Here is a 19,587-nt window from a genome sequence, read left to right on the forward strand (position 1 = left end):
CTATGTTTTTTAACCTAGAAATATCCATGAGGTTAGATTTTCCATTCTCTGGTTCTTTTGTCTAGTGACTTCTAGGACATCCTCTGGAGCTGTGCACCATCTTTGCCTTGTTACCTCTCTGCACTTATGTTCTTCACGTTCTCTTGGGGTTCCTATCCCATGGTAATTCTTAAGGGAAAACCATCCTTTTTTTCAGAGAATGCCTAGTCGATGCGCTTGACCAGTCAGAGGGCTCTTTCCCATGTTAGTCCACAGTTCTTGCTGGTGGTGCTCTCTGCTCTCAGGGCCCAGGGCTTATGGCTGGAGCTTTTGAACATGCAGATGGGCCAAGGTAAGGATGCTGAATCACCTCCAAATTTAATGAGTACTGTTGTGTCAAGCTTGTTGGAATAAAGTGGACTTAGGTACTCCTTGAAGATGGAAATTTAGTGAAATGCCTAGGTAGTCTCTGGCTGTAACTAAATACAAAAGCTATTTATAAGTATACCAGTAATCACTAGGATAATTGACAAAGCTTTTGAGAAAAAACTTTAAGACCTTTCTCATACCGTTCAGCAGATAGATTCTAGGTGGGTAAGAGAATTAAATGTAAAAAATGCAAACCTAAAATACACTTGATATTTATCTGTTGTTGAAGTGGGTGAAGGACTTCCTAAGCATAAAAGCAAAATAAGTCATAAAAATGCTATAGCAGTTTGGAACTCTTCATGTGGGAAAGGGCATCATCTTGTGCGTGGGTGAATCTATAACTACTTTTAAGCAATTCACAAAGGCGACTTGTTTTCCTTTCCTTACAAGCCGCTGGAGAAATAGTCCCTCTTGCTGTGTCTTTCTTTAGGCAGGGAGTTCTTGCCAATTGATGTGTAGTCTGAATTCCTTCAGCTTAGTATAAACCTTTTTATACCTCTTCTCAGTGAAAATGAAACTGTGACATATTTTTTTATTCCTTTGGTTGTTCGAAAACTACAATGAACCCTTCTTGAGTCTCTTATTCTCTGGCTGAACAGACATGGTCCCTCTGGCCTTTTTGGGAACTCCAGACCCTCTCAAAAGTCTTCGTATTTCTCTTCTTTTTTGAAGCTCCCGTAAGGAATAGCTTATTATTAAGATTGTGGAAGTTAGTGGAATAATCAGGTCTACTTTTCTTTTCTTTTTTTTTTTTTATAATTTTATTTATTTATTTTTCTCCCCCAAAGCCCCAGTAGATAGTTGTATGTCATAGCTGCACATCCTTCTAGTTGCTGTATGTGGGACGCGGCCTCAGCATGGCCAGAGAAGCAGTGCATCGGTGCACACCCGAGATCCGAACCCCGGGCCGCCAGCAGTGGAGCGCACGCACTTAACCGCTAAGCCGTGGGGCCGGCCCAGGTCTACTTTTCAAAAATGAAAATTTGTGTTATTAATGGTTTGAAAATAGAAATCTGATGTAACCTTCTGGGGAATGGGAGGGAGGATGACAAAGGTAGGTGTCACACAAAGCACTGAACAATCCTGAACCTGTCACACGGTCATCAGGGCTGAAGTGTCACCTGACCTCTAATAATATAGACTATTATAAATTTCCACTGATTATGATTTTATTTATTCCTATCATGAGGAACAGTTGGGTTTCTTTGAGTATTAAATTACTTACTCACTTGTCCTTCCTCAATCCAGCTGAATAACAAAATGTTTCCCTGATTGAAAAAAGTCTCACCGATGAATTGCTTAAGTTATTTGGCAGGTTGTTTATTATCTTTTCATTATTTTATTTTTATTTCACTAATGGAAACATTGCTAAGCTCAGGTAACTTGGTTTGTTGACTTAGTTGTACCCACTTTGATAAATCGCTCTGCCTTTCTGGGCCCTTCTCATTGATAAATGAAAGTTATACTTGTCATACTTAAAGATATGAAAAACTGAAACTTAAGGCAACAGGTAACACTTATTTTCCTACTAAGTATCTTTTTTTTGTTTTATTTTGAAAAATACAAAAACTTGGAATGATGCATAAATTAAGAGGATAATCATATGTTGCTATCTAGCCATTTCTTCTCTCAAATGATAGGAAGATTTTTTATGTAAAACTACTTGTGATAGATCTTTACAGTCTATTAGGATGAGCAATATTATGTCATTCTGAAATGCAAGAAACAAGTTACCTCTGGGATTTCTGAAGGTGCTTGTCATTTTCTTAAGAGAGGCAAGATTCAGTATTTTTATAATGATGTTGAGATTGTAGAAATGATAAAGGATGAAAAAGTTACACTTTTAGTTTTTGTTTAGCAAAATGAAATGAATCCAAAGAATAAAATAGCTACAACATTGAAACCTGTCGGTTATAAAATGAGAACAGAATGCTAATGTCCTTTAGAAGTTCTTAAAACAGAACCTTTAAAAAACCCAAAAGCTCTTTAAAATCAGTAATACTTTATGATCTTGAAGAATCTGAAAGTGTTTGTTGAAGATGTCTCTTGAGATCAACTGTAGACCGTCATGTGTATTATAAAGCTAAGTTCTCGTGAAATCATTTTTTCCTGAATCCTGTAGTGTGCTTTTGTCAGTAAGCTTTTATAGAAGGAAAAAAGAAGATTAGGTAATGGTCAGCAATGAGAAAGAAGTTAGGAAACAGAAATAGAGAACCCAGATTAAACTATTTTTGAGAATCTAAGTATTCCTACATGTGTTTGAACTGAGGAAAGCAGGAGCACTCCAAGATTTAAAGGCGGAGCGAAAAGTGAGTCCTGCTGTGACATTTGAACAGATTGAAAATAACATCCTTGGGACTGGATGCCAAGAAGGACTTAAGTATTATAGATACATCAAACCTCAGCCCTTTCCCCATACATCTTCTCTTTGATCACATCCATACCACTTCATGGATCACCCGTGTGCTGAGGATTTTCAGTTCTTGTCTTCATTCCAGATCTGTCTCCTGAACTCAAGACCAGAATATCTGTCTGACTTCTGGCTGTGTATTCCTGGCTGTTTGTTATGCAAGAGCCTCAGTTCAAACTCATTGGTCCCTAATCCATTGTTTCAGAAACTGTGTGTTAGATGTGACTTCTATGTAGTAGAACAGCATTAAAAGAAAAGAAAAAAGGCATAGAATAGTGTACAAAATATCAGAGTGCGTTGTATATGTAAGAGTAGGTATTTTTATGAACGTTTTTGTTTTAGTTCAATACCTATTGTGTATATGCATATGTATTGTTGTGATGTAAAATGTATTTCTTAGTTGTAGTAAAATAATAAAAAAAAAAAAACCTGTCCTAAATTTCATCTCTACCTACTGACATAGTAAGATGATTGTGAGGATTTAATGAATGTGAAGGCTTCTCAGAAAGTATAATATTGCTCAACTGTTACTAGCAATAACAGTTAATTGTGAAAGATGCTTATATTACATCCACATGGTTTGTCCTTTACACTTAGAGAAAAATATCTTTTACCTATGACTCATATCTTGTAGAATTATATTCAGTTTTTCATTCCTACGTGTGGTGGAATTAGCATTTTAAAGTGGTTTGAGAGTTTTTTCGGGGATAGACTGCATTCTATTTTTCCTTTATGAGAGGGAAACTAGCAGTAGTCGTCACCTGGCTTTCATTTTGAACTCTCAAGAATATGATTTTGTGTGCCCTTAGCATAAAAGAGCTAGTTCAGGGTTAGCTATGTTGAGAAATTATGTTCTTTTTACTGTGTGTCTAATCCTTGCCCCAAGTTGAAGAATGTAAAATGGTATTTTATGTGACTATCTGCTTATTAAATGTTTGTGTGTACTCTTTGAACCAACATTTCTACTTCTAGGAATTTATCCTTAGGAACTAATTGGCCACATGGAAAAATAAGTCATACAGCATGATATTTAGGAGTCCATGCCCTGGACTGTGTGGGCTCCAATCCCGCTCTACCACTAACTAGCTGTGTGGTTTGGGCAAATGACCTAATCTCTTAACTTTATCGGTAAATGGGAATAATAGTAGTATCTACATTATAGAGAGTGTTGTAAAGATTAATTGAGATAATGTTAAGTGTTTAGCACACTGTTAGGTACATAATAAAATGCTTAGTAAATGCTAGCTGTTTTCATCATTATAAATTAGTTTCATCATTATAAATGTTAGCTTCTATTATTAGTTCTAATTTTTAAAGAAGAAGAAATAAGCTCCAAAACCACCATCAAACTTTTAACATTCTTTTTTGCTGTAGTGGAAGATCTTCTACTCAAGTTCTGAAATAGTTTGTGAAATTCACATGCTTTTACATGCAGTAGAGCAGTTTGCTCCCATCAAGATTAGTAGCATGGATGTGCTGCAAATCGTTACTTTCTGCAAACATAGCTTCTATTTTATTTTTAATCTGTTTTTAAAAATATGTATCTGGTATATATAATGATGCGATAAACTAGGGCACAGCTAAATTTCCCTATGACCCAATTTCCCCTCTTCTCTGTAGCATCTGTGTTTCTAATACTAAGAGAATTCGAGTATTGTGACTTTTTATACTATTGCCTCTGTAAACATTCAAAAACATTAAAAAAAAAATTATCAAGTATTCCCCTGCCAGTTTTCTAAATTTTCTACCAATTAATATTTTTGTAATTTCAAATTATAGCCTTCACGTGGTTGAGAAATACTATTAGTTTATGTCTGCTTTACACCCTAGGTTCAATGTCTTTTATTTTATTTTGTGATTTATTTTTTTTTTAAATTTTATTTATTTATTTCTTCCCCCAAAGCCCCAGTAGATAGTTGTATGTCATAGTTGCACATCCTTCTAGTTGCTGTATGTGGTACGTGGCCTCAGCATGGCCGGAGAAACAGTGCATTGGTGTGCGCCCGGGATCCGACCCGGGCCTCCAGCAGCGGAGCGCGCGCACTTAACTGCTAAGCCACAGGGCCGGCCCTCAATGTCTTAAAATATAGATTTACTTATTGGCTTCTAGAGCTTTAAGGTTCCTGGAGATTTTGCCAAAAGATTACTTCAGACATAATATAATGATGATAGGTGGCTGGTAGATGAACTTTTTAAACATAATTCAAAATTAAAATGATTTTTATCTAGGACAGTAGCCTAATATCCTAGTATCTAGGATAGTAGCCAAGAAAAATATGCCTATGAGTGTTAGTATGCATATAGAATATGGTATTAAGTAAAGAGTTTAGTCTTTTAATTGATAATTAATAATTGCTGACCATTCATTTTTAGCACCAAATAAAAACCAAGTAGAGTTTATTGAGGTTGATAACTATTGTTGTTTCAGAAAGCTATCCTCCTATTGACGGGATAATCCAAGTAAAGAATGCAGCTGTGCGTAAGAAGGAATCGCACATAGATTTGAATCCCAGCTGAATTTCTGGGTCAAATCTTAACTACTTTGAGCTTTGGTTTCTTTGTCAAATGGGGCAATATTTCCTTCTTTACAGGATAGTCAAAATGATTAAATGTGAACAGATAAAATTGCTTAATATATAGTAACTGGGGCCTAGAAGGCATTCAGTAGTTATTCACTCTTCCAAGTTGAAGGAGCAGGGTTTTCAAAATCTCATTGGATTCATAAGCAAACAAAATGGTGATATTACTGATCTCATAAGTCTTTTCAGTCACTCAAAAGACATTAATTTCTCACCTGTAGTCTTATAGGTACCAGAGCAGGAAATAAAAACATATATGCTTGGCAGAATTAAGGTTTGAAATGTGTAAAATCTTCCTGTATTAATTCTGTGTTTAATTTTATTAAACATACAGATATTCTCTTGCACATTATGAATGTAAAGGGTATTGCTCAAAACTGGGCTCATTTTGTTATATAACTATTATTTTTCATAATCTTCAGAATACCCCTGTGAGATTGATACTAGTATTATATTTCCATTTGCAGATTCAGAAAATTTCAGTAGATTTGAAAAAGAGGTTGAGTATTTTTCCAAAGTCATTTGGTTCTATATTGTCTTACTATGCTCTTAGTATCTCTACTTTTCTAATGTCGAGTATATGACATGATGTTTTTTTTACAATTTCTCTTTGGAAACTGGAGAAATTTTACAAATTAGAGGTATTATAGGAAATTATTTATATAAGAGTTGCTATGATATTTTAAATCTAATTTGTAATACAGTAAATAGAGCTGATATCATTGTGGAATGAGAATGAGGAATATTTTTTTCCTATCGGTAGCAATATAATGGGTGTTAAGAATGCAGACTGTAAAAATGGTTCAAACTCCAGCCTTTCTACTCACAAGCTGTGTGATTTGGCATTGTCATGAAGATTAAACAAACAAATATTTGTATTTGTGTTAGCTATTATTTTTTGAAGATCCTTGACCTGCCAAGTGAAAACCCAAGGCTGAATAAGTTTTTTTTTTTTTTTTCGGTGAGGAAGATTAGCCCTGAGCTAACATCCAATGCCAATCCTCCTCTTTTTGCTGAGGAAGACTGGCCCTGGGCTAACATCTGTGCCCGTCTTTCTCTACTTGATATGGGACGCCGCCACAGCATGGCTTGACAAGTGGTGTGTCAGTCTGTGCCAGGGATCCGAACCCGCGAACCCTGGGCTGCCAAAGCGGAGCGCGTGAACTTAACTGCTATGCCACTGGGCCAGCCCTGAACAAGTTTTTATTTTTAAAAAAGTAACTGAGGAACTTCTGCTTTTGAGCATGATGGAGAAACTGGGACTGGGTTTACCCTTTTATCAAAAAACAAATAGAAAACTGGACAGAGTATGAGGCAGCTGCTTGCAGACGTGGGACCACAGTGTAGGACTGTTATCTGTGACAGAAGTGAAACAAATGAGGTGAGCCCTACGATAGCCCTGGCTTTCTGCCTGGAGGGACTTTTCAGACTGTGATGCAGGGAAGTAGAGCCCAAGCACAGCATATCAATCTTGCTGAGTTGAAGAGACAGAAATTAGATGAAGAGTCTGTGACCTGGGTTCAGAATACCAGAGAATGTTATGGGCTGAATTGTGTCCCTTCTAAAATTCATATGTTGAAGTCCTAATCCCCAGTACACTAGAATGAGACTGTATTTGTATTAGGATCTTTAAAGAGGTAATTGAGGTAACATGAGATCATATGAGTAGCCCTAATCCAATATGACTAGACCTTTTAAGAAGAGGAGATTAGGACACAGATAACACACAGACTGAGGGACAACCATGTGTCAGAGCAAGAAGGCGGCCATCTGCAAGCCAGGAAGAAAGGTCTCAGGAGAAACAAACCCTGCTGATACCTTGATCTTAGACTTCTAGCCTCCAGAACTGTGACAGAATAAATTTATGTTGTTTAAGCCACCCAGTCTGTGATTTTTTTTCAGTGAGGAAGATTGGCCCTGAGCTAACATCTGTTGCCAGTCCTCTTTTTGCTTGAGGAAGATGGTCCCTGAGCTAACATCTGTGCCAGTCTTCCTCTGTTTTGTATGTGGGACGCTGCCACAGTGTGGCTTGATGAGCGACATGTAGGTCCGCATCTGGGATCCAAACCCGTGAACCCTGGGCTGCCAAAGTGGGGTGCACAAACATAACCACTATGCCACCAGGCCAGCCCCAGGCTGTGATATTTTGTTGTCAGCCCTGGCAAACTAATACAAAGCAGTTATACAGAGAAAGAGCTCCAAAAATCTGCATGGGGATCCTCTTGAATCTGTTGATCAAGAAATACTAAGCTGTACATCTCTAGGGTGCTATTCCTCAAAGCTGGGCAAATCAAAACCGCAATGATATACCACTGTTAGGATGACTATAATAAAAAGGGTAGATAACAAGTGTTAGTGAGGATGTAGAGAAATTGGAACCCTCATACATTGATGGTGGGAATTCAAAATGGCACAGCCATTTTGTAAAACAGTTTGGCGGTTCCTTAAAAAGTTAAACATGGAGTTACCATGTGCTTCAGCAATTCTATTCTTAGGTATATACCCAAGATAATTGAAAACATATGTCCACACAACAACTTGTACATGACTGTTCATAGTAGCATTACTCAGAATAGCCCCAAAGAGGAAACAACTGAAATGCCCATTAAATGATAAATGAATAAAATGTAGTATATCCATCCAATGGAATATTATTCAGCCATATAAAGGAGTGAAATACTGTTACATGGTACAACATGGATATATCTTGAAACCATTATTCTAAGTGGAAGAAGCCAGACACAAAAGATCACATATTGTGTGATTTCATTTATATGAAATATTGAGAACAGGCAGATCTATAGAGACAGAGATTACTGGTTTCCAGGGCCTGGGGGGAGGAGAGAATGGGGAGCGACTGCTAATAGGTATGGGGATTTTTTTTTTGGAGTGACAGAAACGTTCTGGAATTAGATAGTGGTGATGGACATAACTTAGTGAATATACTAGAAACAACTGAATTGTACACTTAAAAAAAAAGATAATCTCATAAAAAAAGAACAAAAGAAAAAGAACCAAATTGGACTTCAAGAGTTAAAAAAAAAATATAATATTGCAAATGAAAATTTCAGTAGATGGAATTAGGAGCAGATTAGACACTGCAGAAGGAAAGATCAACAAACTTGAATATGTAGCAATAAAAGCTAGCCTGAATAAGGCACAGAGAGAAAAAAGACTGGGGTGGGGGTCAAACTGAACACAGTCTCAATGACATATAGGACAATATTAAGCAGTCTAATATACATGTAATTGGAATCCCTGAAGGAGGCCCCTCAAACTGGCTCATGTATTGTTTTGCCACATCCCCATCATTCTTGGAGCACTTTCTTACTTTGTGGCACTACAGACCATCTTGTACTCTCTTTCCCCAACCCTGGAATCAGCCATTGCTTCAAGGATACTTGGTTCCTTTTAGTAGAAAATGATATTTAGAAGTCAATGTCTAGTGCTAGATGTGCTCACCGTTGTTGGAGATATTGTTTATAGAAAGAAAACAACATTCTCAAATAGCGCTTAAAAAAGTAACCCTGCAATTTGATTTCCAAATTTTCACCAAAAGTACTATTTGGGGGGAGGATGGTAAATTGGCAGAACAGAGAGTAATATAACAGACATCCACGTGCCCACCACCCTAATTTAACTCATCCACTTTTTGTAATGTTGCAAAGACATCCATGTGTTTCTCTATATCTAGAAGGAGAATTGCTAGGTTGTTTGGTATTTACTAGTTCTAGAAAATTGTTTTCCAGAATGGTTCCAGCAATTTACGCAGCCATTAGTAGTATATTTCTATTTGACCATTTCCTTACCAATACTTGGTTTTATCAGGTTTTTACATTTTCCTAATCTGATGCGTGTGAAAAGGAATCTTATTGCTGTTTATTGGTCATGAAGGTTTCTTCTTGGGTGAAATATGTTTTCTATCCTTTACCTATATTTTTCTTTTGCTTTTTCTTTTTTGTCATTCTAAAAATATATTCTGAATACTCATCCTTTGTACTTTAAGTCTTGCAAATATCATTTCCTAGTCTGTGCTTCGTCTTTTGATTTTAATCACAAAGCAAAGAGCTTTTATGTTTTTCTTTGGTCAAATTAACTTGTGTGTCTCAAGAAATCTTTATATATCTTACTATCAGAAGCGATTCTGTTTTGTAAGATTTTTAAGTTTTGTTTTTTTCATGTTTAGGTCTCTAATTTCTCTTAATTCATTTAATTTATTTTTAAATTAGCTTTATTGAGGTATAATTAACAAAATTAAAATGCACCCATTTAAGTACAGTTCAGTGAGTTTTGGTCAATTTATGCTAGCGTAATTACCATTACAATTAAAATATAGACCATTTCTATTATCCTTAAAGATTTTCTTGTGCTCTCTAGCCAGTCCCCAACCCCATCACTGGCACCAGACAACCAGAAATAGAAACCTTCTATCCACATAGATTAGGTTTTCTTTTTTAGAGTTTTATACAAGTGGAATTATACTTTGTATCTGCCTTCTTTTGCTCAACATAATGTTTTTGAGATTTTGTTCATGTTGTTGCATGTACCAGTAGTTTGTTCCTTTTTTTTTTGCTGAGGAAGATTGGCCCTGGGCTAACATCCGTGCCCATCTTCCTCTACTTTGTATGTGGGACGCCTGTCACAGCATGGCTTGATAAGTGGTGCATAGGTCTGCACCTGGGATCTGAACCCTGGGCCCCTGAAGCGGAGCACACTAATTTAACCACTATGCCATGGGGCCGGCCCTGTACCAGTAGTTTGTTACATTTTATTGCTGAGTATTCTGTTGCATGGATATACCACAGTTTATTTATCCATTCACCTGTTGAGGGACATGTGAAATTGTTTCCAGTCTTGGGCTATTATGAATAAAGCTGTTATGAACATCCATGTACAAGACTTAGTATGAACATATGTCTTTCTTCTTTTGGGTAAATAGCTAGAATTTACCATATGCTATGATATGAGAATTTACCTCATGTGGTAAATGTATGTTTACTTTTATACGAAAGTAACCATCTATTTTCCAAAATAGGTGTGTAATTTTACATTCCCATCAGTGCTGCATGAGAGTTCCAGTAGCGCTACATCTTTGTCAACATTAACATTGTCAGTCTTTTAAATTTTCTCCACTCTAGTGGGTGCATAGTGGTATCTTTTTGGTTTTAATTTGCATTTTTCTGATGACTAGTAATGTTAGGCATCTATTCATTTGCTCAATGGCAATTCATAATCTTCCTTTGTAGTGTTGAAATCTTCTGCCCAATTTTTTATTGGCTTGTTTGTTCTCTTATTATTGAGCTATAAGAGTTATTTGCATGTAAATCTTTTGTTTAGATATGTATTGCAAATATTTTCTCCCAGATTGTGGTTTTCTTTTTCCTTTTCATAATATCTTTTAAAAAGCAGAAGTTTTTCATTTTGATGAAGTCCATTTTATCATTTTATTTTATGGTTTATGCTTTTTGTGTCTCAGGAAATCTTTACCTACCTTTAAATACTATACTATTTACATGTAATGTTACTTACCTTACAATATTCTTTCATATTCTCCATTCTGCCCTTTGTGCTATTGTCGTACATTTTAGCCTTATGCTTTTTAAATAACATATGTTATAAACCCTACTATACATTATTATTATTTATTTAAACAGACATTTTTCTTTTAAAGAAATTAAGAAACAAAAAACAAGTTTTATTTACCCACATATTAATCTTTTCTGATACTCTTCCTTCCTTTGTGTAGATCCAGGTTTCCATCTGGTGTCATTTTCCTTCTGCTTGAAAAACGTCCTTTAACACTTTTTGTAGTATAGGTCTCTTGGCCACAAATTCTCTCCCATTTTTTGGGGGGGAAGGGGGCTCTGAAAAGTCTTTGTTTTGACTTAATTTTGAAAGGTATTTTCAATGGTTATAGAATTCTAAGTTAACAGTTTTTCTTCTTTCAGTACTTTAAAGATGTCAATCCCTTGTTTTCTGGCTTGAATAGGTTCTGATGAAAAGTGTGTGGTTATTCCTTATTTTTATTCGTCTGTATGTAATATGTCTCTTTGACAGCTTTTGAGATTTTCTTTATCACTGACTTTTAGGAATTTAATTATAATGTGCCTTTACATGGTGTTCTTTGTGTTTATTGTGCTTTGATTCATTGAATTTCTTTGATCTGTTGATTTATAGATTTCATCAAATTTGAAAACTTTTTGGCCATAATTTCTTCAAATATTTTTCTGTGCCTCCTTCCCCTTTTCTAATTACACATATGTTAGGTCACTTGATATTTTCCCATAGGTTACTGCCTCTCTGTTCCTTTTCTCCTACTTTTTTCTCTCTTTGGTTCTATTTAGGCTAGCTTTTATTACTGTGTATTTAAGTTTCTTGATTTTTTGGGGGGCCAGTATTTAATCTGTTATGGTTCTTATTTAGTGAATGTTTCATCTGAGACAGGATTTTTCATCTCTAGAAGTTCCATTTGGTTCTTTTTTGTATCTTCCATTTCTCTTCTCACTGTGTTCATAACTCTTTGAAATATGTGAACATAGAATTTAGAATACCTTTCATAATGTACTTTTCTGCTAATTCCTTTATCCATCATTTTTGGGGCTGTTTCTATTGATTTTTTTCTTCTGGATATTGGTCACGCTTTTTTGCTTCTTGGCATGTCTAGTAATTTTGATTGAACGCTGAATTTTTCATTGTTGAATTCTGGATTTTGTTGTTTTCCTTTGAACAGAATGGGCTTTGTTCTGTTAGGCTGTTAATTTTCTTGAATTTCTGCTGGATCCATTTGTGTCTTATTGTTAAAGCTATTTTTTAGGGCAGGCCTAGATAAGCTTGTATAGGTATTTTGGGCTCCAGATAGTCTTAACTGCTATGCTAACCTGCCCAGTAGGCCCTCTGCATATTCTAAACCAGAGCAGATGTTCCAAAATCTAAATAGTGACTGAACTTGGCAAAATTTTAACAACAGCGGTTTCTTAATGGGAAACATGATTGAAAACAAAACAAAACAAAACACCAATACCAACTTTCACCTAGGTTTTAAGACTGGCATTCAACATGATATATTAATAGGCAATTCCAACAAAGACTTATAAACTTTAGGTTAGCAAGGGGTAAACTATCATATGGCTGCCATGGTGTGATAGTTCTCTTGTTGATGCTGACATAGACATCGACATTCTTTCAGCTCAGAAGTCAAGAAAAGTTTAAGAGTTGTTATAGGACCTTCTAATATCAGGGAGCCAGATATAATAATATCTTTGCATGTAATAGTAATGCAGGCATGAAAATCTTCCATTGACCCACAGAATAATAATTGTAAGAGGCTTTCGGAATTATGCACATATAGTGTGATATGGTTTACATTATGTAATATGGTTATGCAATTGTTTAGGCAATTAAGATTTAGGGAGGCATTCCTAAGTGATTTATTACTCAATAATATCGCTATGTTGGGATATTGTGGAATTTTACCTGCTTTATCATCACAGAGGCGCAGAGCCAAACTCGCATCTGTGTACCAGTGCACAGTACTTTCCTTAAGCAGGTTTTTAAGAAAATCTTAAATCTTAGCCAAAGTTGCATCTGATTCAAATCATATTTTCTCCCTGACGTTGGTTTTAGTACTTTAATGCAGTAGTTGTAGTAGCTGTGATCAGTGCTATTAAAACTTTCAATTCACTTGGGCTCCCCATTATAGCCCAAGGAGCCCCAATGCAGTACATTGACTTGATTTTATGACTGTTCACAGCATTTTACTGCTGAGTTAATTGGGATTCGTAGAGGTTAAGTGACTTGTTCAAGGAGAAAAAATTAGTGGGAGCTGGGACTTAACCCAGATATCCTGGCTCCAATCCCAACAAGGGATGAGTTGTTCTCATTCCTTCATTCATATATTCTTTCATTTATACGTTTACCAAAGAAAGTATTTACTGAGCACCTATGATGTAACAGCTACCCTTCTAGCTGTTGGCGGTATATCAATAAACAAAACTGATGAGAATCCCTGCCTCTGTGGAGCTTACATTCCAGTGGGGCAGAGGGGAGACAATGGTAGGTAACACAATAAGTATATTCCGTAGTATTTAGGAGGTGATGATGTATAATTGGAAAGAAATAGAGTAGGTAAGGGGAATTGGAGTCCAATTTTTATACTTTTGGGGGGCAGAAACAAATTGATATTTCAATTTTATATGAAAACTGTATCAAAATTATGGGTCATGTTCTAAACCTTTAAAAGTAGGTGGCTTGGAACACACAATGTTCTGCTCCTCTCCTCCAGCAGTTAAGACTATCTGGAGCCCAAAATACCTATACAAGCTTATCTAGTGCTGCCCTAAAAATAGCTTTAAAAATAAGACACAAATGGATCCAGCAGAAATTCAAGAAAACAACAAAATCCGGAATTCAACAATGAAAATTCCCCACCACCCCAAGAATCAGTGCTGTAAAGGATGGCTAAATTGCAAGATCAACTTAGAGAATCCTACTTATTCATTATGTAGCTTAGCTGTAGTTCAAATCTAATGGTATTATAGACCTAGCCAGGCCTTACAACGGGGCATTTTTCTCCCTCTGGTAAAATGCTTCCCAGGCTCCAGCTGGGAGTCTCAGGAACCTCATCCTTTTATGCTGCTGTTTGAGCTTTGGGGGTAATCAACTCCCCCTCCTTCCATATTATTCAATATTTTGCAGCAGGGACGTCTTTCCATTCAAGCTACTGATGGTGGCTCCTCTATTGCCAGAGGCAGGGGCACTGTTTTGGGAGATTAGTTAAGGGAGGAGGGGATTAGTAACATGGTTTCTGTTCTCACAGGACGTGGGAAGATTGACAATTGGAAGGAATTGCAAGGAGTCTTAGCTGGGATCAGTGGCCAAAGGGAGGAAAGGGGAGTCTCGGGGAGGGAGGACAGTGAGTTGTGATATTTGTAAGTCCAGGGTGGCCTTTCATCTCCCAGTGTGTAGGTTTGTTTAGACAAATTCCTGAGACAGATTTACCTGGGCCATCTCACATAATTTTTATAAAGCCTGAAATCATGGCCAACTCCAAGTTTAGCTTTTTCCATGCAAGCAACTGGAAGTTTAGAATTTAGTAATAGAGTTTTTTTTTTGTAAAGATAAGATGGATGTAATTTTTATGTATTAGTTTAACAGTATCTTAACAAAGAAATTTTTTTTATTTGTGTATTTTATTTTATTTTATTTTTTTTCCAATGGAATAATGATTTTATTTATTTATTTATTTATTTATTTATTTATTTATTTAAATTTTTTGTTTATTGCAGTAACATTGGTTTACAACATTGTAAAAATTTCAGGTGTACATCACTACACCTCCACTTCTGCACAGATTACATCATGTTCACCACCAAAACACCAACTACAACCTATCACCACACACATGTACCGAACCATCCCCTTCACCCGCCTCCCCCCCCCCCGCAACCATCGATCCAATCTCTGTCCCTATGTGTTTGTTTGTTGTTGTTATTATCTACTACTTAATGAAAGAAATCATATGGTATTTGACCTTCTCCCTCTGACTTATTTCACTTTGCATTATACCTTCAATGTCCATCCATGTTGTCACAAATGGCTGGATTTCATCGTTTTGTATGGCTGAGTAGTATTCCATTGTGTATATATACCACATCTTCTTTATCCATTCGTCCCTTGATGGGCACTTAGGTTGCTTCCAAGTCTTGGCTATTGTGAATAACGCTGCAATGAACACAGGGGTGCATGTACCTTTACATATTGGTGTTTTCAAGTTCTTTTGATAAATACCCAACAGTGGAATAGCTGGATCATATGGTAGTTCTAACCTTGATTTTTTGAGGAAGCTCCATACAGTTTTCCATAGTGGCTGCACCAGTTTGCACTCCCACCAGCAGTGTATGAGAGTTCCCTTCTCTCCACATCCTCTCCAACACATGTTGTTTCCTGTCCTGTTAATTATAGCCATTCTGACGGGCGTGAGGTGATATCTCATTGTAGTTTTGATTTGCATTTCCCTGATAGTTAGTGATTTTGAACATCTTTTCATGTGTCTGTTGGCCGTCTGTATCTCTTCTTTGCAGAAATGTCTGTTCAGGTCTTTTGCCCATTTTTTAATTGGGTTGTTAGTTTTTTTGTTGTTGAGATGCATGAGTTCTTTATATATTTTGGAGATTAAGCCCTTATCAGATGTATGGTTTGCAAATATCTTCTCCCAATTGTTAGGTTGTCTTTTCGTTTTGTTGATGGTTTCCTTTGCTGTGCAGAAGCTTTTTAGTTTGATGTAGTCCCATTTGTTTATTTTTTCTATTGTTTCTCTTGCCCGGTCAGACATGGTGTTTGAAAAGATGTTGCTAAGACTGATGTCGAAGAGTGTACTGCCTATGTTTTCTTCTAGAAGTTTCACAGTTTCAGGTCTTACATTCAAGTCTTTAATCGATTTGGAGTTAATTTTTGTGTATGGTGTAAGGTAAGGGTCTACTTTCATTTTTTTGCATGTGGCTATCCAGTTTTCCCAACACCATTTGTTGAAGAGACTTTCTTTTCCCCATTGTATGTTCTTGGCTCCTCTGTCAAAGATTAGCTGTCCATAGATGTGTGGGTTTATTGCTGGGCTTTCGATTCTATTCCATTGATCTGTGTGTCTGTTTTTGTGCCAGTACCATGCTGTTTTGGTTACTATAGCTTTGTAGTATATTTTGAAATCAGGGAGTGTGATACCTCCAGCTTTGTTCTTTTTTCTCAGGATTCCTTTAACTATTCGGGGTCTTTTGTTGTTCTCTGCCAGCCTTTTTAGCTTCACTTCTATACCAAGCCCTCATCCTCATGGCCTATACTGCAGTCATATCGAATGACTTAGAGTTCCTCTAATATGGCCCTTCCAGAAGGTCTCTCCTTCTCACAGTACATACGCTCTTCAAAGGAAGGGACCTGGTATATATCTGTATTTCCAGGACCTAACAGAGTTCCTGGCATATCATACATCGTCAGAAAATATTTATTGAATGTAAAAGATGGTTTTGCCTCCAAGTCAGAGACCAGTGGGAACTTGGAAAGGTTGGATATAGACCAATAAATTGGTGAAAGCAGTTTCATCTCTTTAGCAGGCTTGGATATGGGTATGTCCAGGGACAAATACGATTGAAGAGACCACAATATTAGAATACCCTGGTATTTAGCAAAATCTTCCTGGGTGAGGAGGGATGGCATGTAACACCCTTGAATCAGCACGCTTAGCTAGAAAAAATAGCTTAAGTGGGAGGAAGGGTTGGTTGACAGGTGTTATTTAGAAAGAAATGGAGCCATTTGGCAGTGGACTGAATATAGGAGCATTAGTCCTATTATTTAGTCTTCGAGAGTCATGCAAGATGGTGACCCAGCTCCTCATGAGGAAATAATACAATGGGAGAGAATTCAGGGCAGTGATGGCACCGTCATGTTCTTTCTCATGCTATCTTGGACCTGTTGTCGGTGTAAGTGTTAAGGGTTAGGTTAGGCTTCACTTGACTGCTCTTGGTTCAGTGGGAAAAGATGCTATGAAAATTTAGTTATATCTGTGAAGGGTGTGGAAGGAGGAAATGTATTTGTTCTATATATTTGTCATCCCTAGTTGATGGTTTGCGTTTTCTATGCTGATTTGTGAGTCACAGTGGATCTATGATCAATTGGCTCAGTATAGTTGAATACGTGAACCTGTTTTATATAAGTTTAGTAATACATATTTTGTAAATATGTGAACATAGTAGATTCAAGTAGGCTATAGATTTTAAAAAATTAAAAACTTTTTTCCTAAATCAGGTTTGTTACAGAAAGAGAAAATGGCCATTGAAGCATTTCAGATTTGCTGCCTCCTCCTGCCACCTGAAAATAGGAGAAAGTTACAGCTGTTGATGAGGATGATGGCAAGGATCTGCTTAAATAAGGAGATGCCGCCACTGTGTGATGGCTTTGGCACCCGAACACTGGTAAGTTGATTTCTAACGTCTAACATGACTTGAGTTTTTTGAGTAAATTTCACCTGAGTAAAGTTTAGTAGCTGGGAACCAGAGGAAGGTACAAGGCAGGCTTCCTTAAAGAGCCGTGGCTTGGAGTCCACCCAGACTGGTATTGTGCTTTTGGTTTTAGTGTCTTAAAGAACCTACTGAAAAGTAGAGCGAGTCGGGCTGATCTCTGAGTGTCGAGATCTCTGCTGCCTCCTGCCTATTGTTAACACAAGGAGAAGGAAGGATGGACAGAAAGGATAAGTTGTCTCAAGAAATCAACATTCTCTCCTCCAGGACAAAAAGAGTTGCAGACCCTCTGTTACCATAACCAGTGGGAGGGATGCAGCATATATAACGGAGTAAAGAGGGGAGAAGTAACGTATAAAGTTGGACCAGACTACTTGGAAGGAGAAAGAGAACTTGTATGATCTAGGGTCCATGAGTTGAGGGCATTTCTTAAAATACTCTCAATTCTGCTTAAAAACATATGCTAATTTTGAATTCTACTTTGTAATAACAGCCTATGTTTTAAAATAGGGTTTATGTTTAGAATTACTACCAAAATTTCTTAGATTTGCTCAAAAAAAGTCTTGGAGCAAAATTGTTGCTTCATTGGGATGTACGTCCTTTCTATATCCTGGTGAACCTCTGTGTACCCCTGGGGGGCCACTGGCCCGGGTTTAGAAGTGTGGAGGAAGATCAGAGGAGCACTGAGTGCTCCTCTGGTGGATGGGTAGGGGGGCTAATGGACCTTTTTGAAAAGCTGAAGAAAACTTTGCACCTTTTCCCCAAAAGAATGCATGTGTAAAATTTTGCATACAATTTCAAGGCATTCGGGGATTCCCTGGGGTCCATAGTCTCCAGGTAAAGAATCTCTGTGTGTGTCTCTGTCCACAAGGATGTGAGTGAAGATAAAGTATCGTCTGCACTGTGTGGGTAAAATGAAGTCTTATTAAACGGAATTACATGATTTCGTGCTTATAGGTTTTGAAATAACATCGTCAGCAATAAAATTAGTAGGAAAAGAAAAAGAAAATCCATCCAAAGGCTAGTATTAAGAATGGAGTAGTTAATATGTGTTCTATGGAAGCAACTGCTATAATATTTTTTATATTTCCGCTCACCACAAAGAGAGTCTTTGTCACTTAATGTGCTTCTTGTAAAGTCTCATGGTTTTGTTCAAAGGTGATTATCAAACGTACATACGAAATCCTAGAGAAAATGACAGTTAACTAGGAAAAAATATAACAGTTGAGGCACATAGATTGTGCCAGCAGATTCAAAAAATAAATCAATAATGGAATTAGGATATTATTAGACTAAATGGCTATAAAGTACTTTGAACTTGCAAGTGCTACATGATCCAAGTCATGGTGGTGTTAATAATTTTCAAAATTTGTTTAAACATATATTTAAAATTGTCTGTAAAGGGGGTGTCTTTAAAAACTGCTCAGACAAGTATCTCTGCTAAGTCTCTGTGAGAGGAGATGCACCTTCTCTTCATTCTGCTTAACGAGAAGATCAGCCCATCTGAGATGACCAGGTGTGGCCAGGTGCCAGGTAGGACGTGCTCCCTGTGCTGTGGGCCATTTCTCACTGACTAGTCACATTTGCTTTTTGCAAATTAGACTGCACTCAGTTCCGAGTAGGAAAAAAAAAAACTCATCTGTGTTTGTTTACCCCCCCCGCCCCCCACTTTTTCTTTTAGATGGTTCAGACATTTTCCCGTTGCATCTTGTGTTCCAAGGATGAAGTGGACTTGGATGAGTTATTAGCTGCTAGGCTGGTGACGTTTCTGATGGACAATTACCAAGAGATTCTGAAAGTCCCCATGGCCTTGCAGACCTCCATAGAGGAGCGTGTGGCTCATCTACGAAGAGTCCAGGTAAAGGAAGGGATATTACCAATCCTATAAAATTGCCGGCACAAAGCTGTGTAAGTTTGCTAGGCTTCTTGGGACTTTATGTTATGAGGATTAAATGAATTAATGTGTACAAACAAGGCTTACAACAGGGCTTGGCACACAGTAAGCACAACATGTGTCTGTTATTATTGAAAATTTATGGAATGCCTACTTGGTTTTGTTATGTCAATCATTATCGTATACTTTTGATGGCAAATTTCTTAAATGAGTTTATTCAGAATCTACGTATACTTCCTGATGGAAATGATTTATGTCATGAGACAATACATGTCTCAATTCATAGTAGCC

The 19,587-nt window shown here is 37.0% G+C and overlaps 1 protein-coding gene across 2 annotated transcripts in view; it reads left to right on the top strand.

Moving 5' to 3' along the window:
- The window catches only part of DEPDC1B (DEP domain containing 1B), a 78,597-nt gene that overhangs the window by 52,574 nt on the left and 6,436 nt on the right, over positions 1 to 19,587 (top strand). For both annotated transcript variants that reach the window (XM_058564037.1, XM_058564038.1), the window contains 2 exons: positions 17,191 to 17,357; positions 19,084 to 19,260. In XM_058564037.1, coding sequence (XP_058420020.1) covers positions 17,191 to 17,357; positions 19,084 to 19,260 — 344 coding nt within the window. The remainder of the gene's footprint in view (positions 1 to 17,190; positions 17,358 to 19,083; positions 19,261 to 19,587) is intronic.

The sequence above is a fragment of the Diceros bicornis genome, chromosome 20 (assembly GCF_020826845.1).
Source record: "Diceros bicornis minor isolate mBicDic1 chromosome 20, mDicBic1.mat.cur, whole genome shotgun sequence".
NCBI lineage: Eukaryota > Metazoa > Chordata > Mammalia > Perissodactyla > Rhinocerotidae > Diceros > Diceros bicornis.